This window comes from Cygnus olor, chromosome 4, assembly GCF_009769625.2.
Source record: "Cygnus olor isolate bCygOlo1 chromosome 4, bCygOlo1.pri.v2, whole genome shotgun sequence".
In the NCBI taxonomy this organism is placed as follows: domain Eukaryota; kingdom Metazoa; phylum Chordata; class Aves; order Anseriformes; family Anatidae; genus Cygnus; species Cygnus olor.
In genome coordinates, this window is record NC_049172.1 from 74,903,656 (window position 1) to 74,930,912 (window position 27,257).

At 48.9% G+C, this 27,257-nt stretch overlaps 1 protein-coding gene across 1 annotated transcript in view; it reads right to left on the reverse strand.

Annotated features, from left to right (window-relative positions):
• Window positions 1-12,717: 12,717 nt before the first annotated feature.
• Window positions 12,718-27,257, reverse strand: part of DDRGK1 (DDRGK domain containing 1) — a 38,922-nt gene continuing 24,382 nt past the window's right edge. Inside the window, exons 5-9 of the mRNA XM_040555433.1 lie at window positions 23,904-24,026; window positions 21,789-21,827; window positions 17,348-17,404; window positions 15,604-15,652; window positions 12,718-14,294 (exon numbers count right to left, since the gene is read on the reverse strand). Coding sequence (XP_040411367.1) covers window positions 14,170-14,294; window positions 15,604-15,652; window positions 17,348-17,404; window positions 21,789-21,827; window positions 23,904-24,026 — 393 coding nt within the window. The 3' untranslated portion in view covers window positions 12,718-14,169. The remainder of the gene's footprint in view (window positions 14,295-15,603; window positions 15,653-17,347; window positions 17,405-21,788; window positions 21,828-23,903; window positions 24,027-27,257) is intronic.

A 27,257-nucleotide genomic window follows, 5' to 3' on the forward strand; every position in this document is an offset into this window, starting at 1 on the left:
AGGCGCTCAGCACGTTTTGGCTGTCCGGGAGGCATCATGATGTGGTTCTTCTGGTGGGATCTCATTACGTGATGAGCTGAACGTCTGGATTAAAATAGATCAAATAGGCACTAAATCCTAAATAAGCCCCGGAGCTCAGTGGCAGCCATATGCTTCCTAGTGACAAGCTCAAAAAACTCTCTCCTTGCCACTAGCTGACGCCGCACGCGGTGTTTTATCCTCCTCCAAACCTTCCTGCTCTTCCTCCCAGCCTGGCCTGGGGCTCCTGGGCAGGGATGGTGAGGGGACACATCACATCTGGGCTCTGCTAACAAGAAAACGGGTGGGCACTTACACCGATACGCAACAGATTCGGTGCCAATAGTTAAAGGAATGCCACTAGTAATAATTAAAGGGAGCTGAGAAGGAGGAAGGAAGAAGCCACCATGTGGTTTCACCCTAAAAACGTTCCTCCAGATGGCAAAGGTCTAGCAGAAATGAGCAGTCGCTGTATAACCCAATACACCGGCCCAAAAGAAGTGTTGGCACGGCGAGGAGTGACAATGACACCCCAGGTCCCAGCACCAGACAGGGTGACGGTGCCACCCCTAGAAATACGGGGTGCTGGGGGCTTGCCGTGGCTGCCGAGGGGAAAGGAGAGCGGTGGAGGAAGGGGTAGGTGGTCGGAAGTCTGCTTGTAACGATCCTAATTGCATTATTAATGGGAATTTGCCGTAATTGGATAATTTGAATGCTACACGCTAGCCTCGTTGTGACGAGGCTAGCAAAAATTACTTGTTTTATCTCGATGTGACTGCTAATGAGGCTAACACCGAGCTCCGTGCGTGGGATCTGCCCTCTGCCTGCTGCCCCCTCCTGCTCTGCCCCTGCCCTCTCCAGGACCTGGGTTTGCCCCATAACAAGATGGGCAGGGGGTGTCCTGCTGCTGTCCCCTTCCCCAGTGCTGCCCATGGGCACGGTGGCCCTGGGACAAAACGAAGATGAGGGACACTTGTGAGGTGCTTTACAGGGGCCACATCCTGTGGGAGGTCGGGGGGGCTCCATTCGAGCTCGCTGAAGCCTCTTGGCAGAGGGGAAGATGCAGTGCCCACCTCGGAGTGGCACAGCCTGGAGCTGGGCACCCAAACCTCTCCGTTTGCAGACACCTCCCCAAAATGACCCAGCTCCTCTTTTTTTTAGCAGGAGGGGCTGGTCGTGCACGGGATGGGTGCACCCCTTTTCCCTTTTGGGCGAGATCCCATGACTTCACGGCTGATCTCCCGATCCTTTTAGAGGGGAAACGAGGAAATGACATCCCCCAGGACGGGACCTGCTAACCCCAGGCTTCGTTTCGGCTGCCGAAATCTTTCCTTCCACCCACCCCCCTCCACGCCTTTCCCTTTGCTCGCTGGGAAAGGTCTGGATTTCGGGGGCGGGGGGGAAGGGATGCTCTCCGCGCCGCCTCTCCTGCCTCCGGTCCTGTCTGCTTGTGGCCGATCCCTTCGCCGAGCAGGGATGATGCTGATGTGGAGAGAGACTTGACCGTGCTGCGCGGGGAGAGGGCAGCGCCCCGCCAACGCTCCCACTCCTGCGGCCGGCATCCCCCGGGGGCTGCTCCCACAGTGGGACCGTGGTGGGCACCCGGTGTCCGTACCAGCCCTCCGGCGTGGGGTTAGGCTGCCCCGGAGGGGTCCCCGAGGTGTGGGGAAATGGAGGAGGTGGGTGGCGGGGTGAGGAAGGTGGCCCCGGGTGCCTGCTGGTGAAGATCGACCCTTGGATGGGGCTTGCAGGTTTGGGTGGTGGGCTGGGAGAGACGTAGCCAGCAGCTGAGGGGGAAAGGTGACCCAGCTGGCATCCCCAGCCCCTTCTTCTCCGTCCTCAGCCTCCATTTCTCCATTCCCAGCCTCCTTTTCTCCATCCTCAGCCTCCCCTTCTCCATCCCCATCCTCCCTTCTCCATCCCCAGCCTCCCTTTCTCCACCCCCAGCCCCCATTTCTCCATCCCCAGCCCCCATTTCTCCATCCCCAGCCTCTCTGCTGCCATCCCCAGCCTCCAATTCTCTACCCTAGCCTCTCCTTCTCCATCCCCAACCTTCCCTTCACAATCCTGGCCTCCCCTTCTCCACCCCCAGCCTCCAATTCTCCATCCCCAGCCACTATTTCTCCAACCTCAGCCACCCCTTCTCCATTCCCAGCCTCCCCTTTGTCACCCCAGCCTCCAATTCTCCACCCCCAGCCTCTCTTTCTCCATTACAAGCCTCCATTTCTCCATCTCCAGCCCTCCTCCATCCTCAGCCTCCCTTTCTCCATCCTCAGCCTCTCTTTCTCCATCCCCATCCTCCATCTCTCCATTCCCATCCTCCATTTCTTCATCCCCATCCTCAATTTCTCCATCCCCAGCCTCCAGCTCCTCCTGCTCACCCGGTGCCTGGGAAAGGCTCACCGCTACCCATCCCATTCGGCTCAGCTGCCAGGGGCTCGATGGCCCTACAACCCGGCCCTACAGGACCCCAAGCTCTGTGCTGTGGGGCTCTGAACCCTCCGCTTCAAAACCTGGAGCCAGGAGGAGAAAGAGGGCAGCCTCCATATTTCCCCTCTACACCCAAATTCGGGGCATGGTCTGAAAGCACCGGCTGCAGAAAACAGACCTGATTTCTCACCCCTTTATCGAGAAGACACAGGGCAAGGGACATGACCTAGTTTCCAACGGCAGCACATCACATTTACCCAGCAAGGCGAGCCAGCCCCGCTTCCTCTCCCTCCGCTCCTCAGCCAAGCAGCCGAGGCTGGCCCGCTGCCTTCCCGGGGCTCGTGGGCATGGGATGGAGGGGAAAATGTTATGGGACAGAAGGGAAAATGTTATGGGATGGAGGGGAAAATGTTACGGCCAGCCCTGTCAGTGCCCAGATGTGCTGCTGATTCATCCGGGGAAGCATCTGTTTCCTACTCGCTGTCCCAGTTGGCTGCAGTGGGATGGAGGGATGCTATTTGGGATAAATGTGGGGAAGGAGCACCCCGTCCCCTGTCCTGAAAGTCCTGGGGCTCCTCGTCGCAAGGTGCTGCTGACTGCAAGTGCCAAAGGTGTCAGGGGATCGTCCAGGCCAGGGCTGGATGGAAAAAGAGGCATGAGCAGGGTTAGAGAGGGTGTAAATAGGGTTAGGGAGGATGTAGATAGGGTTAGAGGGGATGTAAATAGGGTTAGAGAGGGTGTAAATAGGGTTAGAGAGGACGTAAATGTGTGCTCTAGGGTAGGGGAGATGCGGGGGTCAGCTCGGCTGGGTTGAGGCTGGCTGCAGCAATTTGTGGCACCTACATGAGCCTCTCCTTGGGGCTTCTGAGGGCTCCGTCTGGGTTTTCCGCCAGGGCATTTGGGTGGTCACATCGCCGACAAACCCATGGGGTCACCTCGAGACCATGCTGGGGTCCCCTGCATCCCCCGTGCTCTGGGGGAACCCCGAACAGGAGCGCTCCTGCACAGGAGACGTGCCATGCTGGGGTCCCCCTGCATCCCCCGTGCTCTGGGGGAACCCCGAACAGGAGCGCTCCTGCACAGGAGACGTGAGCATGGAGGGGCCGAACCTGCCCCTGCATCTCCCCCAGCCCCTTCCCCGTGGTATTTCCCCAGTGGTGCAGCTCCCCAAGCCCCCAGCTCGCCAAATGGGACCGCAGAGGGGCGCAGTAAGGGGAAAATCCTCGCATCGCTGTGTTTGAGGCCCAGAGAGGAGATCTGCCAGCCCGAGTGATCCGTCAGCCCCCACAAAGTAACAGGGGACAGCTCTCTATGGGATGCTTCATGTCCTTGTTGGCGTAATCGTGTGGATATAATTTGATTATCCCTTCCTAGGGTTTAGCATCACAAAGGGAAAAGCTGCCTCCGAGCTGAGCCACCGCTGTGAGACCGGTCTGGGGGAAAAAGGGTCGGAAACTGGGCTGGGGAGGCTGCAGCGTGGTTTGCAGCACCAAAATATCCCGTGTCAGCACATCGCTGGGTCCCCAGCTCCTGGCTGTGCTGTATGAGGAGTGAAACAGACTGCTGGCCTTTGGGGTTTTGCGTGCTGGTGTCTGTGAGGATGAGCAAGACCTTAGCCAGCCCTCTGAAGAAGGCACCTGGCCAGCTGATGTGCAGCAGATCCCAAATCAGAACTGCTGCATGGGGGGGAAGCCATAAAAACGTTGAACCTGGGACTAGCAAGAGGGAAAAAAAAAATCCTTTGTGCGTTGGAACTGGTGGGAGGGCTTGTGGGGTGGGATGGTGGGCGTGGGATGGGGTGATGGGTGTGGGGATGGGTGATGGGAGCGGGGATGGGGTTATGGGCATGGAGATGGGATGCTCGGTCTGGAAATGGGGTTTATGGGCATGGGGATGGGGTTATGGGCATGGAGGTGGGGTGCTGGGTGTGGAAATGGGGTGCCGGACCATCCATGTCCTCCCAGGCTGCCGTGGGGAGGAGGAGGCTTCTTGCGAGGGAGCGAAGGAGACGGCTCGGCGAGGCACTCAGGACTGCTGGGCTAAGCTGGGGGTTTAGCGCAGGGATAAGCGGCTTTAGGAGCAGCGAACGGGGGAATCACACTCACAAAGTCAGCAAGGGAAACCAAACAGTGTCACCGGTTACGTACGGGATCAGCAAGTCGGTGGCGTTTCAGGCGGCCGCCGCGTGCGCTGCCCCGGGGTAATGCACGGGCGGCTTTTGGCTCGCCCTCATCAGGTCTCGTTAAGGAGCTGGAGGAAGATGAAGGGAGGGTAAGGAAGGTTCAAAGATATGTGACGGGTCCTGATGGAGGAGGACGGAGCGGGGTCTGAATGGGGCTGCAAAATTAGGAGTGAGTAAGGGAGAGCTCTTCGGTGGCCCCTCCATCCATATACCCAGAGCCACTGAGCAGGGCAGGGGCAGGGAGAAAAGGAAGCTGCTCCTCATCACATCCACAGTTAAACCAGGGAATCGTTGCTGCAGGGCATTGCAAATAGTTTACATGGATCCCAGAACTTCAGGAGGACACAGCTGCTCTCAGAGGTGCTGTGCTGGAAGGACCGTTAGCTGGTGGTTCCTAGGATGGGTGGTCTTGTAGGATGAACAGGCCACCAGACTGCCCTAATTTGTCCATCTGGTGCTGTAGGACACACCGCCTCACCTATCTAGCTGCTGTATTTTGATGTGAAGCCTTTTTGGATAAAGTTCCCCCAGGATATTCCCCACTCTGGTGCCCAGAAGTTAGGACCCCTGGTGGCTCCCCACCTGCTCCTTCCAGGCGAGAGCCCCTGGATCTGCAGCAGGAAGGGGCATTCAGTCCTGTCCAGGACAGGACAGGCTCAGGAACATCCCAGAGACCATCCACAGGGCTCGGGGCAGCACCAGCACCGGTTTCTGCAGGGCTGGAGCCTGGAGCCAGGCAGCAGGACAGCCTGAGCAAGCCGTCAGCAAAGTTCACCGGCAGCAGCCAGAACAGCGTGTGCTGCCGCCCGTCTCGCCGAGATCCACTCCAAGACACCCCGGGCCTGCCCTCTGTGCTTACTGCTTTTTTTTTTTTGCTTTTTTTTTTTTTTTTTTCCTGTTTCTATTGAAAAGATTAATTTCCCCATCTGGAAAGTTTGTGCAAGCGTCAGCCGTGGCTGTTGCATCACAGCGCTGTTTGGTTTGGCCAGCAAGCCCAGGAGCAACAAGCATCCGGATTTAATCGGGATCGCTTCCCTGGCGGCGACACCCATAAACAGGAGAGGGGTGGGGAGATCGGCGTGGAAATCCAGGGCAGCTGGAGCCCGAAGCACCTCTGACCCCCTCATGCTGGGCATACCCCTGGGCTGCGAGCCCTCCCTTTCGTTAAAGCGGTTAATAAAGAGAGGCGATGAATAAGGGTTGAGAGACGGGGGTTTTATTGCCTTCTAGGTCTGGGGGTCTTGCTTCCTACAAGGGAGCCGCAGATCCCACGTCTGCAGGAGGGCTGGCACATAGTAGGGGGGGGGATTCATGGCCACGCCTGGTCACTGCAGAGCCCTGGGGGTAGAAAACCAGTGCGGTGCGTTGGTTGAACCCCTGATATGACAATTTATCCCTTAATTCCCCTTTTGGTGTGTGCTGGAAAATCTGCAAGAACGGCTTTGGTGGCAAGCGGGGGGGTTCTCCACAAAAAAAAATAACTCTTCGTGAGGAAGTGCTTGCTTGTTGCCTAAAGTTTCTGCTTTTCATTAAAGCAGAACCAAAAAAAAAATATATATATAGATGAGGTTATGAAGAAAGCTTTCCACTTCCCCAGCTTCTCCTCCTGCTGCTGCTGCAGGTGAGGACACATCTCGCCCCCCAGTACCTGCTGTGGGGGCTCAGCTGGCACCCTCGGCCATGTCCAGGGGGCCAGGAAGAGGCCCTTGAGGCCATCCCTCAAGGGAAAAAGCAGGTCCTCATCAGATCCTATAAAAGCTGAGGAAAAGCCCCCAAAATGACAGCGCTGGGTGCAGCCATCAGCAGGGGGCTGAGCAGGGCTGGGTGTTGTCTCCTGGGGGCATTGGGCCTGGGGAAGAGAAGGCCCGGGGAGGCCTCACAGTGGCCTGACAGGGTCTGAAGGGGGCTGCAGGAGAGCTGGGGAGGGACTCTGTGTAGTGATAGGACAAGGGGAATGCTTTTAAACTGAAAAAGAGCAGATTTAGGCTAGACATTAGGGAGAAATTTGTCACTGTGAGGGCGGTGAGGCCCTGCCCAGGCCGCTCCGAGGAGCTGTGGCTGCCCCATTCCTGGCAGTGCCCAAGGCCAGGCTGGATGGGGCTGGGGGCAGCCTGGGCTAGGGGCAGGGGGTGGAATTAGGTGGGTTTTAGGGTCCTTTCCATCCCAAACCCCTCTGTGATTTTGTGATTTCAGCACGGGGAAGTCAGCAGGCCCAGGGCCAGGGTGGCACCGTGGGACATGAGCCCTCTGCAGCACCACATCCCGGCATGGCCACACCACGGGGGTCTCATGGGGGTGGCCCCTCGCTCTCCTCCAGCAGGCCTCTCGGCCTCGCTCCCCTGCTGTGGGCATTTCAGAACGAGCTTTCCCAGAAAAGCAATTTAGATTGAAAGCCACAGTTGTTGTCCTAAAAGAAACGTGAGGCTATGAGGCTTTGCCCGATAGCATCACCCAGTTCAAGACCTGAAGTTCAAAATGAAGCTTTGAAGTTTAAATGAAGTTTTAAAGTTTTTAAACCTAAAGTTTAAAATGAAAAAAAAAAAAACCACCAAAAAAGATACTTTGGGGGCAAAAGGATGGATAATCTTTTTATTATCCATCCGTTTTTTTATTTTGTTATTATCTATTATCTGAAGGCACAGCCTTTGCTCCAAAAGGGCCTGCTTTCTTCTAACTCTCTCCCTCCAACCCATTCGGCCTCCCTCATGATCTCTTCTTTCTGCCGTGTCTGAGATCGGTGCCTGGGTTTGGGAAGAAGGTTTGAGGAGCACAGGGAGGTGGTGAAGCCCTCTTCAGGGTGTGCCAGGGATGGAGCCCATGGTCCTTGCTGGAAGATGATCCCTGGCTCTGGGCTTTCAGGAACAGGCCCTTGTTGTGGGAAGCAGCTGGGCTGACCGGCAGCTTGCTCACGCAGTTCATGGTAGTTTACAAACTAAGCTCAGCCCCCAAGTCATTCCTTACGCTGCTTTGGACAGCAGCGTGGAATATTACTTTTCCTTGCATAAGCAACCTTCTAGCCCAGGACATCAAATATTGCTGGTGCTTTCTGTTCACTTTGCATCCCAGCTTTGTACTTACCCCAAATGTCTTGGTTTGCTGGAGAGTAGCGGTTCCCTGGGGTGGCTCCATGTGTGAATGAGCTCAGTGTGAGTCCTTTCTGCCAGTCACACAAATAATAAAATTGGGGAAAATGAGGGAGGGGAAAAAACAAAGCCATGCAGCACCTCTGGGGAAGGGATGAACGGGCCAGGAGATTTGGGGGGAGGCCAAGTGCCTGCTGCGCCACGAGGACTCGGAGATGAGACATTCCCCAGGGGCAGTACAGAGCCGTGAAGACTTCAGGCTTCAGATCCTGGCTCCTCCATCCCGAAGGCAGAGGCTGGCTTGGTGTTTTGCACAGGGGCAGTGGGGCCATGGTCCCCATGGGTCTTGGTTGAATGTGGCTTCATCCATGGTTCTTCCCTGCTCGCCTCGCCTGGGTCCTGTGGAGCTGGGCCCCAGCTGGTGACGTCCCTGTCCCATCAGGTCCCTGCCCCACCAGCTGTGCCATCACACTCAGCTCCTGGCTCTCCATCCCTTAGGGACACGTCCCACCACCCTGGCTGCTGCTAAAACCTGCAGCCCCTCAGGTTATAATTACTGAGTGAAATAAGGGGGGGATCTGCCCCATGCTTGAGCAGGAGGCTTCCAAAAAAAAAAAAAAGGCAGTTGTAATCCCTCCAATGAAGGAACCTGAAGTTGTCACAGGAGCCATCTGACAGACGTCTGAAGGTCCTCATGGCCCACGGTGTGGTTTTCTTTTTCTGCAGAGCCGTGCCTGCTGTGTCAGTCCCTAGCTGGGACTGGAAACCACAGAAATTCGTCGGCCAGGGCCAGGGCTAGCTCAGCACGAGAGAAACGCCTGCCTGTGCTGCATCGGGCCCTGGGAGGTGACGCCAGCATGCTCAGCACCTCCTGGAGCTGCGGTCCCAAAGGGAAAGATCCAGCAGCTGGAGAGACCTGGGGCATGCCCAGCTTTGCCCCCGCTCTCCACCAGGAGAAGGATGCACCAGCTGCAAACACCACCAAGGAGAGCAGTTTATAGATGTGGGCTTACCAGCCAGATGAGTTTTTTTTTTTTTTTTGAAAAAAACATATTTTTTGAAAAAAAAAAAAATGAAAAGGACTTTTGAGCACAGACAGGGGCTCTTACAGGGCCACAGACTGTGTCTTCTCTGCAGGCCGCTATTTGCTCTCACGTTTGGGGGGAAGATGAGGTGAGCCACGAGCCCCCCCAGTGCCCGTCCCGACCCCTTTGGGGACACACGGGGCTGCCAACGGCCAAGGTCAGGGCAGCATTAAACGGCTTTAAGCAAGGGGACGTGATGCACCTGGCTGTGCTGGGTCACCACCACCGCCAAAAAAGGTCCCCTGGGGTGGGGTGTCCCCTCGGGGTGTCCTCTGCCCCCTTTCTGGGCTGATTTTGCACCTAAGCAGATGAGAAAGGCTTGGATCATCCTCGCTGCCGGCTCGGCGTCAGCAAAGGCAGCAGCTCCTCCTGCAGTCACTTCTGCAGCGCTCACCCATGCCCGCAGCCTTCCTCCCACCTCCACCCCAGGCTGAGGGAAATCCACGGGGAATTGCCGGGCTGCACCCCGGGTCTGCAGATTTTTAGGGAGAAAGCAGCTCAGCCGGGCAGGTTGCTACGCTGCAGGTGCCCCAAGGTTGGGTTGTGGCTGTCTGAGTCCTGCTGTGTCCGTCCTCTGCTCCCACAGGCGGTGGCCATGCCTCTGGCTGCCACCACCGCATCGCCCCCTTGTCCCAGAATGTCCCTAAATTCACCCAGTCCCGCATGAGCCCTGGCACCAGCATCACGGACGGGTTGTCCCCCGAATATCCCCCAAATGCCAGCTGTCTGGGAGCACAATGTGTGGGGTGTCTGCAGCCCAGGAGAAGGGGATGAGCTCCACCATCCTAGACTGTCCATCTCTGAACCCTGAAATGGCTGATTTCGGGATTTTTTGAATCCTGAAACCCTGATTTCAGCCGTCTCTGAAGGCTGAAATCCTTCGAATCCAAGGGAAGGACTTGCACTGGCAGAGGAGAAAAGAAAGAGAAACAGGCAGTGGAACAACCAGCAGGCACTGCAAACCAGGACGGCACCAAAAGGTCCCAGGAGAGCTGCTGTTCGCTCCTGGGGCCTCTGTCCCACCCCAAATGCTGCCCAGAGCTTCGCAAGGAGCTGCCCCGGTTCGGGATTCGCAGGTGCTGTGGCACTGTCCTGCCTCCAGCGCCCTCAGCGAGCACCACGCTCCAAATGTCTCGGAGTTTTGAGCCCCAGGTGCCCCATGATGAGCCCCGATCCATGTCTTTCTTTAGGGACAGGCTCAGCTTGTGCCCCACAGAGAATCTCAGCCCTCCTGAGATCTTTCTCCTGCTGTGTCAGTGCTCTGGCCGCTCACGGGACCAATGCGCGCATCACAATTTGACTCTCAGACCTCGCCAGCTGGCTTCCCAGCACTGATCCGACCCCAAAACACTCCTCTGTGGAGCTCCTCTTCCCAGGGGCTGCTTTCCTCGCAGCCTCCCCTCTTGCTGGCAGTGGATTTGGGTGGATTTGGAGCCGTCAGCAGAAGCGTGCTGTTCCTGGTGGCGTGTGCAAGATCGGCACCGAGAACATCAAACGACGGCAAGGCGCTTTGGAAGGAGATAAGCTGCAGGGGGAGGCTTATCTAGCATCAGACAGGGGAAGAGCAGATCTCTGACTCGAAAGGGGAATTAACTGGGTTACCGGCGGACAAATAAATCTGGAGCTGCTCCTCTGTCTCACCACCAAACCTGCCTGGGAGCAAGGAGCCTTCTGAAGGATGGAGGAGGCAAAAACGCGTCTGAATCTGGGCTGGGCACGGGCTGTGTTGCACCCGTGGAGATCAGTAAATGCTCCTTTCTATTTAGGGCAGGAAAAGGATTTCCCCCCCCCCCCCCCATTTTAATCAGAGAAGATGAAAAGAATGAAGTCGCAAACCTTACAGTGCTTCAGGCACCAAACTTCCCTGGGTATCAGCTCTTTGGTTTGCCTGGGGGGATCCCTGTAATCAAGCCCCCGGGTGGCACTGATGCTCCGAACTCGCTTCTGGGGTTAGAAAACATAAATCTGAGTGCCCAGAACGTGGCTGTTTCTGTGCAGAAGGGAAAATTGCAGCTCTGTGATTCATTACCGTCTTGCGATATTTAGCGCTTTCCTAAAAGGATCAACACAAAACAGCAATTTAGGGAAATACACAAAAAGCCTCCCAGAACCTGTCCCCGGTATCCGTAGTCACAGGGAACAGCTGGGAGCCACGAGGCTGACGGGCTCTCAAACTCGTCCCATGAATAAATAACCTGGAAGTTGTGGCATTTGGTGCTTTTAAATGTTTATGATAGGAAAATGCTTCACGTTTTGCTGCGTTCTGGGCAGCCGCTCTGTTATTTCACCGAGATGCACGAAAAAGAAGCCGGAGTTTTCCTCGGTTAGAGCTCGCCTCGTGTGAAACGAAGACAAGAATTTAATTTTTTTGGCCTTTGCCTGCAGGTGGAACGGCAAAATTAGGACAAGCTCGCTCAAACGAGCCACTAATCATTATTATTCTTTCCATGTACAAGCAGAGTACCTTGGAGCCCTTGCGCTAGTTCAGGGAGGAAGAACACGGAGATGAATGCTGCATAATGCATGGGCAAAAATTAGGAGAAAATAGGGATCTGAGACCCTTCAGTACCTGCTCCCATTTTTCAAAGGGTGGACACTTCGAGAGGGCAGAAACCAGAGCGTTTGAAGTTTTACAAACAGAAGACCCCAAATCTAAAGGAGTCGGTAGCACACGTTTTATTTTTGCTGTGATTGCCCTCAATTACAGTATTTTGCTGCTGTGCCAGACACGACAGAAGGGATCATGCTGATACAGATGAGTTTGGTGGCTGGCTTCCGTGCTTGACCCCGTAAAATTTTCCACGAGCACGTGGGCAGGATCAGCGTCCTGCCAGGATCAGGCAGCGGTCAGGATGAGTCCCTCTTGGGTTCTCCTGCAGCGGCAGCTCCCTGCAAGAGGGGGTCGGGGCTGGTTCTGAGCACCAAGGCCACCTCCTGCCATGGCCACGACCCTGGGGTCTCCTCCAAGCTGGTGCCTGCAGGGATAAGCGCCTTCCCTTTCAGGTGGCACTTCTCATCATGGGAGATACGAAAGGCCAGTTATCATACGGCTTATTAGTTGTGTGCCAATTAAATAATTTCCGGCACGGAGGGCCCCAAGTAATTCTGTTCAAGGTTTTCAACTGTTTCCTTGGACTCTATAGGTGGATTCCCAGAAAACAATACAACTCCCTTTAATAGGAAAAAAAAAAAAACAAAACCAAAACCAGTTACAATTGAAGGATAGTGGCTCTGCTTCCCAAGGCAGACCATGACCACTGGGTCAGAGCAGAAACCCCTCTACCTGCCCACACCTCCCGCAGACCCAGGCTCTGCAGCACTCCAGAAAGCCTGTGCAGGAAGATGTACAAAATGCGTCCAGTGATGCATAACCAAAAGAACGGGCTTGGTTTTGCTACCTTGCTTGCCTCAAATGCTTCACTTAGTATGGAAGCAATCCTTCAGAGCTCCAAACAGCTTAGGCAGTGGGCACTTCTGAGGTGCCTGCTATCAGACCACGAGCTTGGCTCACAGCACTTTGCTATCACGTTGTTCATTTACCTGCTTTTAATCAGTCCTTCAGACCCGTCAATGAATCACAAGCGACCCTTTGGGCTGTGGCAGAGCTCTGTAAAACCCCAGTACTGAAACAGTTTGGATTATTTTTGCGTTAGAAGCTGCAGCTCTTGTCCCAGCTAAGACACAGAGGTGTGTAAACGGAGCCTGCGCGCTGCTCTTGGCAGGCAGCTGTCCTAGCACAGCAGAACAAGTTTGCAGTGCCCGGTGAACATGGTGTTACTTGTTACACTCGCACAGACTGAGTGCCCTCTGGAAATCCCAGGGATTTAATGGAATACCTCTAGCCCTCCGCCGGCACACACAAGTCTGTTGGCTGGCTCCTTTATCACATTAAAAACAAGACAACTTCTCACCTCTGCAACTCTTTCAATAGCATTTATTTTACTACAAGAAAAGTTTAGGACAGAACAAAAAATCATGGCAAAATCAAATTTTTGGTTAATTAAGAGGCTTTACAAGCCTGCAATCAAGTAATCTCTCTGCTGGTGACTGTTGCACAACACGGTAATGACACCGATCTCTCGCATCAACGCGTGGTGCTGCGCCGTGACCGAGCTCTCCTGCACAGCATCACATCGAGCAGCAGCGCAGAGATTAAACAGGAAATGTGCTTCCTTCCATTGTTTTATTGCTATCTCATCTCACTGATAACAGCTTTTAGTCTACTTAATTCACCTCTAAGTTTGGCAGTGACAAAGCCAACTCCCTGTCCTCCCCAATTACCGCATATCCACACAGATTCTGTTGAATACAGAAAAGAGAATTAGCAAAGCATCAATTAGGCTATTAAAAAATAAATATTCTTATGCAGGAAATATACTGACATCTACAATTAAGATATTAATAATCGTTTACTTGTAACATTAATTGCGTGACTCATCCTGCCTGAATTTTTATACATCCAAAACACAACGGCCACGGAGCGGGGGTGTCTGAGGCCTTCAGACACACTGAGCTGGCTCTTACTTTGAAGGATGAATCATCAGAACCTGGTTGATATCAGTAGAATTGCTGCACAATAAATGAGGCGAGTTAGCCTTTCCCTGGAGGTGTCTCTGTCTCTTGGCTACGGAAAAATAACACAGCTTGGCTGCAAGTAAACTTTTGACATCATGTAAACCAAACAAAACATTTACATAGCAAAGGCTTTCTGAAATAACCTCCAGAAGTTTTAAAAACAAAGCACTGCAGAAGGTTTTCGTATTTCAGTAAGAACAGAGACACGTGTGGTATTTTCTTTTTACTATATCCTTCCAACGTTGATGCAGAAGACAAAATCCACAAGACAAAATCCACAAGCCTCATCCCACAGACCTACCGTTCCAGGCTGCGTTTGTCATCGCTGCAGTTATACAGCTCTGTGAGAGCAAAGCAAGCCTGCAGAATCCAGAATGCAATCGGAGCCAAATATATCATCGAATATATTTAAAATATATCTGAGACGTCAGAATTTGGAAACAACAAGAAGTATGGGTACAGTCACATCACAGTGACTGCCAATATAAAGAAGGCAGGTACCAATTACTGATATCCCTGAGGTACACGAGTGTTTAAGCCCCAAGTTCTTTGCTAGCTTCTGCTGTACAAATTTTATATGAGATCTAAAGAATCAAAAGCAAAATTTCCAATCAAGTCTTGCAGCTAATCTTTAAACAAAGCGTCCTGCCTCCAAACACTGCAGATGGACTAGAGGGGTTCTTGCTTGCTTTATTATGTGGCTTATTCTAAAGGTTTAAACTCCCTCTGTATTTTCTCATGTCACGATTTCATGCCACAGTTGGAGCAACAGCTTGGCTGTCAGGCTGGAGATTGATCAGGGAATTGCTTGCTGGACCAGCTCAGCGATGGAGACTCGTCCCCTCTGTTTGATATACTGAGCCACAGCAGCCATCTCCTCTGGCGTGATGTAGATGAACTTTCCTCTGTCATCAATCACACCTACAGGGGAAAGAAAGGACCTTGAAGTCAGCACTTTGGCTCCTCTCACTTCCCGACAGACATCAGTTACTTCTTTTTGGAAGGGACGTTTGAAGTGCTGAGGCTGCATTTCATATCTAGGGCAGGCAGAACAGCATGCTAGCAGTCAGGCTTTTATTTCCTTCTCTATTGTTGGGCTTCTGAATGGGGCTTTGACAACACCTGAGTGCCTGGGTAAGAGTAATTCGGTTCAGCAAGTGATGCATTTTTTTTTCCACTGTGCATAGCTAGCTGGGAGTATCGCAGCAGCTACTTCAGGTACGTTGCACTGGTGCTGACATTCCAGGCACAGGCAGCTTAAGGAAAAAAGCAAAGCAGGAGAGCCCAGGAGGAGATTCAGAGCCCATCCAGAGCCCAGCTCGGCCATTCCACCGTACCCTCTGAAAGCTCAGTTTCTGTATTTTGGTTGCTCCATCAGGAGTGAGAAGAGACCTCTCTGTTCTTAACGCATTATGGGGTCAAATGTAAGGCAGGGAGACTTATTGGCATGCCTTTTAGGCCACAGTCATACCCAGCACAGTATACATCCTTATGTTTTGATTCACATCACTTTTAGGTCATTCAATGGGTTTCCACAAGCACCCACCAAAATATTGTGGTCAAGGCTGGGAAACAACTATCAGGTCAGTAAATGTCTGCATTGGCACCTCCACTACTTTATCCTTAGAAAGAAAAAGACCGACCAGCAATAAAAGTCTTCTTCAGACGGGGAGCTACCCACGTGCTCAGTCCCTGCTTACATTCCAACTTTGACTGCGTAGGTCCGTGGCTAGGAACAAGCACTTCACTTCCTACAGCTCTCAGCTTTGGAGAGCTCTGCGGTGTTTGCTTATCCCACAGCATGCCGTACCCCAGCACTGGCTTTGGCCACTGCATCTTTAAAACAGACTTGCAAATTAAGTCCAAAACATCCAAATGATCCTTTCAAATTCAGACTTTGGAGGACAAAATTTGCAGCTGGCTGCTCAGTAACCCCCTAAGGCCTTCAGCAGGGCTTAAACAGTATGTGGAAGCCTTGTGCTGGCCCCAGAGCTGTTGGGAGCATTCACCCCCAACCTCTGTGAATCGCATCACAGAAGCGATTACATCTCATTTTAAACAGAGTTTCACATCTGCTGGAACAGGAATAATAACTATAGCTATTGATCAAGTCCTACAAGTATCCTGCAAAGTTTAAAACAGAAATTACACAGCGAGCCACAGTTAAGGCATTTTCTGCACCACCTATTCCCCAGCTAAAATACACTCCCACTTGTGTTTTGGCTGTCACCTGTTAGAGTGCCATCTGCCATCAGGTCCTGGATTCTGTTAATTGCTTCCTGTTCAGGAGAGAAAAAGGAATAAACTGGTCAAGAGGAAGGCAGAAAACATTTCACACGTTCAGACAGACTAGAGAAGGCTGCTTACACTTAATTCCTCAGCATTAAACGCTCCAGTGAAGGATACACATCAGCGTTTCCACACAGATGGATATAGTAAGCCCTTTGTCAGAAATGGTTTGCTCTTAGAAGGATGACGTGAACCTCTGCTACTTGGGCTGTTCAAGTAACTTCTTTACCCTCAAAAGAGGCTTTTACCTCTAAATTACCTGGCTGTATCATAGAACGGGGCTATGCACATCTTCCCAGGGAAAGGCTGTATATGCCAATGCAACGTGCCAGTTCCACGGAATACTGTGATGTCTTCCCAGAACCTGGCTACACTCATTACATTCCAGAGCTTTTTATTTTTTTTATTTTTTTTTTTCCTGCTCCATTTCAGAGGAAAACTCTTCTACCAAGCCAAAGAGCAGTTTGTTTAATTTATCGCTGGGTTAACTCTCTGGTTACTCCAAGCCCGCAGTACCACTACACGTTAAACTGCTATCTAAGTTTGGATAAACTCGGTTTCTGCAGTTCTGCTTCTCCACCCACTTGCATTTATGGGACTGCAAAGCAAGTTATAATCCGGATTTCAACTTCAGCTGGCTCACTACATCTTAGAATGGCTCAGGTTGGGAGGGACCTCAAAGATCACCCAGTTCCAAACCCACTGCCGTAGGCAGGGATGCCACCTGCTAGATCAGGTGGCTCAGGGCCTCATCTAACCTGGCCTCGAACACCTCTAGGGATGGGGCATCCACAGCCTGTTCCAGTGCCTCACCACCCTCTGAGTGAAGAATTTCCTTCTAACCTTTAATCTAAGTCTCCCCTCTTTTAGTTTAAAACCATTCTCCCTTGCCCTGTCACTGTCTGACTGAGCAAATGAAGTTCTGGTATAGAAGAGAGGCAGGGTGTGCTTCAGCCTGGGCTTACAGCAGTGCCAGGGGCTGTGAAGGTGCACCCCAAGACCACATTTGGTACAGAACAATAAAAAACACACTTAGAAATATGTTAAATGAGCTCAAATCAAATTAGACTAAGCCACAACTATTCTTCAGAGTCAAAACACAACGTGGGGAGAAAACAGAAAGGAACCAGAGGGAAAGGAAAAAAAAAAAAAAAGGAAACAGATCTCACACCATGAGCTCACTTGGACAGGTTCTACATGGTGGCAGAGGAGGGTCAACGTTCTTAAGTAATGCACCAGAAGTTACAAATTCTTAAGTGTTCCAAGAATACACAAGCAAGTGGAGCAAAACAGCTCCTACCTATGATTGCATGCAAACATAACACGTCCAGTTACGCAGGCAGAATCTCAGTTTGCTTTACCTCTGCTCTTGATTCCCAATACCCTGAATTAATCTTTTTCTAGATTTGCAAAAATCTGTAAGCTCCATTAGCCAACAAGCAGCTGTGCCAGAGGCAGACTGAGCACTTTTCACTAACATCCCGGTACGCCAGCAATCTCTTACTGGCTTGATGGTTCTCTGACAAAATGGCACATTTCCTGGGCTGGCTTTGCTGACCTGCACAAAATCCAAGCATTTTCAGCAATGCCAGAACATTGCAGAGATGTTATCCTTAATTACCCACTTTCTCTCTTGTGCTTTTAAAGTCATTGCTTATAATTGCACCCCAAAAGGCAGTACCTACCTGTGTCCTTAAACCCAGATGCGAAGCTAAGTCCTCCAGCTGAATTACCTTTGTTTTCTAGGGAAACAAACAAGAGTTACATGCAGCTGATGAATTAGAGGGTTAGCATACCTTTTTCCTTTCAAATAAAAAAAATGCATTTAATGGACAAAGTTAGACGTGCTGTTCTAACTTTTCCTAGTGAGCACTTTTCTGTGGCAAAAACCTTTAAGGATATATCACCGGAAACCAGTCTGCTCCGTGGCAAGACTGGATGCTCTGACCCACTTCAGTGAAGGCTCAAATACATTTGCCAGGGCTCGTCCTGAACCTTTTCTTCCGTTACAGGACACGGAAGCACAGGCGCATTAAGCAGCCGTGGCTCTGTTCTCCCTGCCCCTAAATTTCTCAACTGCTACCTCTAACCCCAGTGTGCTTTGGCAAGATCCCTTTTTGCTTGAGAGATGTTTCAAAACCCCTTTTAAAACGATCACTGGTTTGTACCAGAGCACACACAGAACTTCAGAGAGGACTGGCAATGTTAAATGCTTTAGTCTGTTTTACTAATGCCATGTGTATTAATGCCATAATCACCTTCCTAAGCTGGTGAAGATATGTTAAACTAGTCGGTGCTGGGAGAGTGCTTCCAGCCCACATGAGCAGCGTGATGGTGTCTGAGAACGAAGGCAGATGCAGAAACTGCAAATACTCATTTTGCTTTTGAAAGGGGCTTCCTGCAGCCTTTCTCAGGCAGGAGCCAGTCACCAGGGCTCACATCTGGTTTTACGCTCTCTGTTAGCTCCAGAGAATTACAGAGAAAAACACCTGGTGCACTCATCTGGAGCTACTTGGTTCCTGTTTTTCTGGTCTGCAAAAAGGTTTAGAAACTCATCTGTTTTGTGCAGCACCGCTGTTTGTACGGACAAAGGATGCACTGTTGTCTGTAAGGAATTTGGGAAATAAAAACTTCTGAAAACCGTTCAGTTAGCATTCTGGAGTGCATTCCTAAGAGCTGTACACATAAAGCCACTTTACATTATTGGATGTAATGCTACAATGACAAACGTGTTTATTTCTGATCTTGAGAGTACACTGGGAGGACACTGAAGGACTAAAGAGCCTGAAATAGATTAACCTTTTTTGTTAATGAAACCAGACAAAAAGAAAAAAGCCACACACAGACTTAGCAGTTGTGAAGTTTGATGCAGCCAAGCTAGAGAACTGAATACCATGGACTGAACACATGGACTTGGAACCAGTCCATGGAATTCAGTTCTCAGAGCTGGGAACTGCCAAGGTTCGTCACATCTTCTTTTAAAAGGGCAGGGGGTGCAAAGCCACATCAAAACGAGAAAAACAGGATTTAAACCTTTGCTTCAAGATATTCACCCTCAGTGACCAAGTTCACTGGAAGCTTTCTACTACAGATCCTGCTGTGAATAAGAGACCAGAGGATGGATGGAATCAGGATCCACTCCCCAGCCACTCTGAAATATAATGACATTATCAGGTCCCAAGCCAGCAAAACACTTCACCACACACTCCACGTTTCAGAGACAGGCTTAACTTTCAGAGAGCAATATATAAAATGTCCATGCTTCACCAAATTCTTTTAACTGTAGGTGTGCTTCCACTGCTGTTTCCAACAAGGTTGGAAACAAAACAAGAGTTCCCAGCATTGAGATAAAGAGAACTTTTTCCCTTATTTTGTAAGCATAGTTTTTGTCGGAGGAAAAAAAAGAAAAGGAAGGAGTAAAGCCTCCGAGTCCTTCTCTATCCTTTCAAACACAGCAAAAACAGAGCTTGGTGTTTTAATCTGCTGTCTATAATTCAGAAGCATTCAATGATACCCTGTCATGTCTTTAACCTCTGCCCACTTATTTTTCTTTTTTGGGATGCTGAGAGAGCTCACAGGTGTGTCATGTGCACCGCTGACTAAGACGGCCCCAATGGAAGGGAGATGTTCAGCTTTCAGAAGGGCAGAACGGGGGGCTTCAATCCTTTCAGTGCCTCTGAGAAAAATCCCTTTTAAAGCAATCCCACAAGGCAGAGCTGGAGAAAAGAGACTGCATCTCCCTCCGAACACCCTTAAGAATGAAGCATGAGGTGAGCTACCTCCAGCCGGTAATATCAGTGAAACAGATTATTCTACAGAAAGGGCTAAATCCAATTTTATTTTTTAAAATGCCAATTGCTCTTTCAATTCTCTAAGTTTCACAGACTGCTACTAGCAGCTTAGCTCTGCTTCTTGATAACAGGTCAGTCAATAGTTTCTGGGAATAGAACAGAAGATGGGGGCAATGCAGAGCCTATGCATTAAGCATACTTTCAAGATTAAAAAAAGTAATAAAACTTGTAAAAGAAAGTGATGCGCCAGTTCTACAACTGATTTCTACATAGGAAGCCAGGTGTTGAAGCGCTTCTGAATTTGGTTCTTCGGCACAGGCTTAATTTCTCTGACGTCAAGTAAAAGTGACTAATATAAAACTATACATGTGCTTAAACGCTGAACTGAGACTTTGTGACTAATCTGTTCCAGCCATTATAGCCACTGGGGCAACGTGCAGAACGAGAGCCTATTGTGTGATCCCTTGGAAGCCCTTCCAGTTTTAGTGGGAGATCCCAAGGGACACCGAAATAACCTATTGTTCCACCTGCTGTTATCTCAGGGCAGCTTGTTTGTGAGTCAAGGAGCAGCACGATTTCGTTAACCCAGGGTTTGGTAGTGTCTCAAAAGCCATAGAAGGGAACGTGCGACTGGGATCACCCCATACCATGTAGGCCATTTCCACAGTAAGGGACTGAAACAGAGGATGTCTTAGCAAACACGGCCACTTCCAGGTTCCCCTCTCTTTCAAGAAATCTCTCTGGAGTACTGGAACCACTGCATGGCTCCAAAATGAAGTGTACTGATGGCTCACTTTCACTTTATGGTTTTAATTAGGCTCTTTAAAGAGCTTTTTCAGGCTATTCTCAGCCATCTCACTTGCACTTCGTGGTGTTTCTGGTCTGAGTTGACTGGCTTCTGCTGGGGATGCAGTTAGTTATCAGGGGCTATTTTTGTTGGGCTGCAGCAATGAAGTGAAGATGTTTCCTAACTCTGAGTGCTACTAGCTTATACATTTCCAAATTTCCACCAGAGATCACATATGATCAGAAAGAATTTGACAGAAATCATTTTGACACCTACCTGGTCTGGTGCGAGGTGTCCCTGCCTGTGGCAGGGGGGTTGGAATCAGATAATCTTTAAGGTCCCTTCCAACCCAAACCATTCTATAGATTCTGTGAAATGAACACAGCCTCCCACTGTGGCCCTGTGGTGATGGGATATACCAAAAGTCCCAATGACAGACAAGGCAGAGAGCAGCACAGCAAAAGATGCTAGCAGTATAGCTTTGTGGTAACCCTGGAACCATCAAGGCATTTTCCAGACTTGGAGAGCAATCACTCAAAATGACTCCTGGTGTAAAACTAACAGGAGAGACAAGTATGTCTGCAACTCCGAGTCCTTGCTGGGGTAGTGGAGATGCAAAACCAGCCCAGAACGTGGGATTCTGGGTTAACGGAATGATTAGGAGGTCGCTGAGTATGTGGGAGATTTGCTTACTCTGAAACTTTTCACACACTTGCAATATGTTCTCAGACAAGAGTCCAGTTTCCAATAAAGGCCAAAAGGGACTAACTAGGACGAAAGATTTGCATGACTTTTTGTTAGACTAAGAGTAGAAATGCACATTTGAATTTTGATATACCAATAGTGGAGAAGAAAGAATTTGTTACAGATCAAAAGTGGAAAACCTCATGAACACATCACAGGTTTTAAATAACCAACCATGTAATATCAGGAGAGGCAGACTAAAGCACACCCTGTTAAAAACAAGTGATCTTTTCCTTAAATACCCCTAAAAAACCATCAAGACAGTGTTGTAATTTGCACAAATAAAAGCAAGAAAAGAAACCATGCAGAAGGTTTGAGTGACCTTTACAATGCCAGTGTTTCAAACAAACACATCCTGCCTGGCAGGCCACATGCTGGCACAGCAATTCTCATTCATGCCGAGCAGAGACGTGGAGATTGCTTTCTAAATCAGTAGCTGATATTCACAAACAAGAAGCTCAAACGTCCCAAATCCCACTCAACAGCAAACGTTTCTGTTCATACACTCTGAGGGTGACCCGCCAGGTGCAGAGTTCATGCACACCTACCTTATGAATTAGGGTAAGAGCTACAATCTTGCCCCCAAAAGCCAAGACAAAGCTATAATTGTATGTCATGTTAACAATGATGGACACATTCATGCATGATTAAGTAAATAATGAAGGTTTTATATAAGGCATCACTTTTGTTACTTGTTGAATATTTAAGTATATCGAAGAGGAAGTAAAGATTTCCCTTCTTTCTGCAAGTCAGCTCTTTGACACAGCTATTTCACATATGGAAGGTGGAGAAAGACCAACTTACCTTAACATACTCGAGAAATTCCATTAGAAAGCTGCGAGACTGCATACAGCAAGGAAAACAATTGTTATTTTAAATTCATAAACGTTAAATGCATCACAAACTTGCTTAGCACAAATATTATAAAAGTGTTTAGCATGCATACTTCTAAAGTTTTTACAAAAACACACAGAGAAGGAGATTCTGAAATGGGGAAAAAACAGACTTAATCCTAACTAGGAATATGTGATAGGTATTTTCTAAGCCAGAACATGGCTCAAGCACAATTTGTGTTTAAGGCTTTTCTGAAAGGAAGGAAATCCTGGAATCTTTTATTCTTTACATCATACATACCCTGAAATAACCACATCTGGGTGAGTCTGCGCATCGTGTATTAAGTTACATATATACACCGAGGACATTTTGTACAGTTTTGTAAAGTACAGAGTGATTCAGGAGATGGCTCAGGCAGATGGTCAAGTGTAGCACACAGCTGCACAGCACATGTGGAAGCTCGAGCCCTTTTCAAAGCTATGCACCTGAAATCCGGTATTTTAATAGAAGTGGCTCAATTTTCAAAGGCAGTGCAAACAATGTGCATTTCAGCTAACAGGAGATCAGGTTACTCTGCAACCCTGGAAATCAATCAGCCTTAATTAACTGCCTAACTCCAGGCTCAGGCCTTTAACTTCAAGCAGGGGTTTCGGCAGGCTGCCCTCAACCCCACATGGCAGGGTTTGTAACAGGACACCAAATGCCTCCGTGCATCATCAGCCACAAGACAGAAGGACGGCTCGGCATCTTTCAAAGGCGGATGTCTCCAAATAACTATGTACCTGTGATTGTTTCTGAAGATGACTTTCAAATTGCCTGCTATTAAAGTTCTACCTCCCCACCCTTACCAAAGATATCTTATGTTGAGATCCGTGCATCAACTGCCTCCCAGGCTCTTCTGAGCCAGGAACACCCTTCTCTGCTCCCATATATAGAAAAATTAATTTCTCCTTGTCTGTGCTCACACAGTTGCCTGTCAATAAACACTTTCTAGCTTCCTAGCCTGGTTTCGAAGGGATTTTCAATAGCAAGATACAACTTCTCGGTGTTAATCCCAGCACGATGGAGGAATTTCTGCTAAAAGGAAGGGTTCCTCAGGGAGAACACACATCTAAGGTCAAGGTGTTCTGATGAATTACAAGCACCTCGGCCCAAGGCCACTCCCAGTCATGCTAAGTGCAAATCAATTCAAAAGGGTCACTTGAGCAGAGGAGCAAGGGGAACAAACCCACAAGACCCTGGAAAAAAAAAATTACCCATCATGAAATCTATAGAATGGTTCCAATCTGACAGCTGCCACCCAAGAGCCATTTCAGCATTTGACAGCAATTAAAATTAGTCTAACGTGTTTTTTTCTCAGCAGACTAAGAACGCTGCCTCCCACAACAGAACCTTTTCAAGTTTGCAGTGCTATTATGTCAAGTATCACATTTCAACCACCATCCCCAGCAGCTCGCCTGCAGGCAGCCACAGAAGAAGCAGGCTAGAACATTATGCAGACTTCGAAACACTATCAAAAACAACAATCACTTGCAACACCAAACGTACGGCTTTCCAGTGGAAAACCCACAGGCACTTAGTCTGTGTCCTGCAATTTCTCTTACCAGGAGTGTTACAAGACAAATTTTGTCTCAGTTTGATTTTTTTCATTTGACTGTACAGCAGCTCTGCTCCTCCAGAACATAACACCAAAACCCTAACAATTTCCCTGAAGATATGTGGACAAATTTAGCCCTGCTTTCACCTGGCTCACCAACACATGGTACATGGGTAGGGCAGAGCTGACGACAGCGTAAGGATGTCTGACTCCTGGGATAAGTTTTATTTCAGTCCTTACACAAATGGAGGAGAGGACTCATTTCCAGCGACATGCACTTGCCTTAGCACTCTAACTGGCAGTCTGGAATGAGAAACTGTAGCATTCCCCAGGAAATACTCCAGGTTAACATGTACCATCTACACGGCTTAACTTTTAAAAGCAAAAACATTTGGTTTGATCCCATTTTACGAGAGGCAGAATGTAGTAAGGACAATCCAAGTCTAAGAAAGACAAAGGAAACTGCAGTAACGGACTAACGTACATACCTCTTCCTCTGTCATTTTTTCTTCCACCCCTTCCTCTTCAACTACAAAACTCTCCTTCAGCTTCAGGTACTCTTCATACTCTCTCTTCTCCTCTTCTTCTTTCGCCTTCCTTTTCTCCTCTTCCTGGACAGAAAAGATGACAAGTGGTCAGTTTGCTCCTCCCCAAAGGGGGTTTAGCTCTAAGTACAGGAGCATCTCCTTTATCTGCAGCCTGGTTGCACTATGACAGGCAGAAAAAAAGCTTCTAGAATGCATCCAAGTTCTCCCTCGATGGCATCATTAAATTCACAAGGTGCTCTGCCACTCTTAAGACAGAAACCATCTGACATGGTGGTGTAAGCTTGCACAGAATACACCTAGGCTGGCTCTTAACAGGTTTAACATGGGGAAAAAACCACTCTTATATAGCAAACTGTTGTCTTAATTTGCATGAACACGTTTCTTTGCAGCTCCCGTGACAGGAAGTTCCTGCCCCTAAATGTACTTTGATGCAACATCCACGTTTTCAGTAACTAGCCCCAATTCTGCTCTGAGATGACTGGTGTCCCACGGGAGGGATCACAAAGAGCAGCGGAGTTACACTGGTGCCCACTTGCGTGTGTGAAGTAAGAGTTTTAGGGTAATCCCTAAAGACATACAAGCAAGGTATGTCTGCATGGGATGTAAAGAACTGTAGCGATTGTTTTGCACCTAGGGAGAAAGATATGATTGCATTAAAAATAAAGAGGTTATTTTACAAGTTTGACTGTTAATCAAAGCCTACAGGCTCCACTTTTAGTTATGTGCAATAAAAATACTTTTGGTTACCTAAACTGAGAAAAATGTCAAAGTCTTCATAATCATGTGCAAAAAAAAGAGAAAAAAAAAAAAGAAATTGCTGACCCAGAAAACTCTAAGCCCCAAACCAGTGAAATGGTGATGCATACTAGGCAACGTAGAAGAGTCACCCATCCACAGCCAAACTGCAATGTAAAGTTTTTAATGTGATAGGTTACTTAAAAAGTATGTCAGATAAGAACAGGATTTGATTTGGGGCTCATCAGTTTGCAGCGTTCTATGATTTTCTTTCAAAATTTCTTTTGCTAGTCTCAAAAACTTACACATTTATCTTCACCCAGAAGGAAAAGGTTTCCTTACATGAGTTTCTTCTGCAGAGCAATTTATGTTTGTGCAGCACACAGGACAATGAGATCCCAGCTCCACCAGCCTCTGCTTGCTATCACATCGCAAAGGATTGATTAATACCTAGAAACGTGAATTCTTCGAGTTTCAGCGACAGCCTCTGTGCTTTCCTTTACTATCAGCACAGGAATCAATCTGCTAAAGAACAACCGTATTGATTCCTAAACACTTGTCACGCTGCATCTTTGACACTAATATGGTAATTGCTTCCCTAAATGGCTCGAAAGCAAACACTTGTTCCATTAAAACAGGAAGAGACAGGAACAGGTCATGAAGTATACTGAAAAATGTCTGTATTCAGAAAGAGACTGTGTAAAGCCAAAACGCAGCAGGATATCAGAAATAGGCACGGGAGTGTGGCTCTTCAATTAAAACTGCAGAGAAAGTATATTAAGTCCCAATCACATTTAACCAAACTCCTAAGAAGTTACAAAAAGGAATGTCAACAACTTTCAAGGATAAGAAAAGCAGGACTAAGAGGATCTTACTGTATCTGAAAAGTCAAAGCCATTTTTAACCTCCATCTCATCGGAAAAAAAAATAAATTACAGATCTGAGGAAGCTCTTGAGACAAAACGAGACCATTTTCTGGGTCATTCATCACCATAATGATTATTAGCAAAAGCCCAGCAGTAATTTTTTCCTTGCATTACAGGTGCCAAGAACAACATAACTGCATTTCATTTGGAAGCGACAGCAATTGTTCTTTCTTGTAAGTACATCAAATTGAATCTTGATCCTGGAAATACGAGAATAAGGTTCTTCCCCCGGTCTAGTTGTGATTTAACGTGATTTGAAATGAGAAAAAAATGGCAAAAATTGAAAAGTGCTCGGCCAAATAACTTCTAGATAGGTCTATGAAAAAAAATTTAAAAAGACAATGTCTGATTTACAACAGAGCAACAACTGAGCACTATTTTCCTGTTTGGAAGGTCTAACAACAAACAAACAAGACCCATTCCCACCTTCCTTACCTGCTTGAAGAACAGAACCTTAATTTTTTTTCAAAGCATACCTGCACACTCATATCAGTAATCCCATTTTCAACACACACTTGTAGGTGTGCCTGCTGTGAGACCGGCAAAGCACTCAGCTACCAGTCCTGCATTTGTGGTTTCCTTAAAAGCCCAAATCAGTCTGTTTTCCAGATCCTAAATTTTCATACTATGATCAGCAGTGTGTCTCCAGGTGGTCTGCAACACTGCTTCGATAGCTACAGCATGTCAGCCCTCCGAGCCTCGTGTTTCCTGCTGGTGGTAGAGGCCTCCATAACGCTAAGTATTTCCAGAAACTTTTTCATCAACCAACTCAAAACCCGGCCACTCCCTGCAGTGCCTCACATACCTTACTGCCTAAACTGAACCACGATTCGAGCTACGGAAAGAAAAGGCTTTAGCCAATCTGTAAACTGGTTCAAAGCAAAAGGAGAGATGACTTTGTACAACTGCACTGGGAAAAGCAACCAGCAGCAGCAGTGGGAGCTGGGCAGGGGGAACCCTGCTGAAACCCCACTGTCTGTTAGAAGGACATTCAGCTAGTTTTTCACCATCACACTTGGGCATGTGAAAGACTGCTAGGCGTACAGCAGCTACATGGAAGGTGTAGGGTCAAATTCATACAGGTTGCATTCCCATGAAAAACAACCTGTGGGTTATGCATAAACCCCGAGAAACACTCTGAGCCTACTGATTGAACAGATCCCATGTATGGCTTCATGCAAGTCATACAGGGGGCTCTCAGCTCCGATATGAATTTAAAAAACCCCACAGCTTTCCTTGTCAGGTTTCTTTGCCCCTCCCCACTCTAATTTCATATTAACTGTGGTGGAGTTAAGTGGTAATGCATGTGTGCTTAGGGGAGAGAGAATAGCTGGGCCACCTCCCTTCGGTGATGGGTGGGGTGCTGGGGAAATCCCAGCAGCACGGAAATTTGGTAACTGCTGATGCTCACCTTCAGCTGCCCGCTTTTTTTTTTTTTTTTTTTTGAAGCACGTTCGTTTCTGTCCTCACCCACCTAAACCTTACCCAAACTGTGGGCCTGCCACAGTGCGGATTTGTTTTCGATCGGTTTTACTGTAACGCACCTGAAGGACAAACTCTTCCACTCCGATCACGTCTTTATTAGAAGGAGGGGAAAAAAAAAAAAGAAAAGGAAATCACTCAAATATTTTCT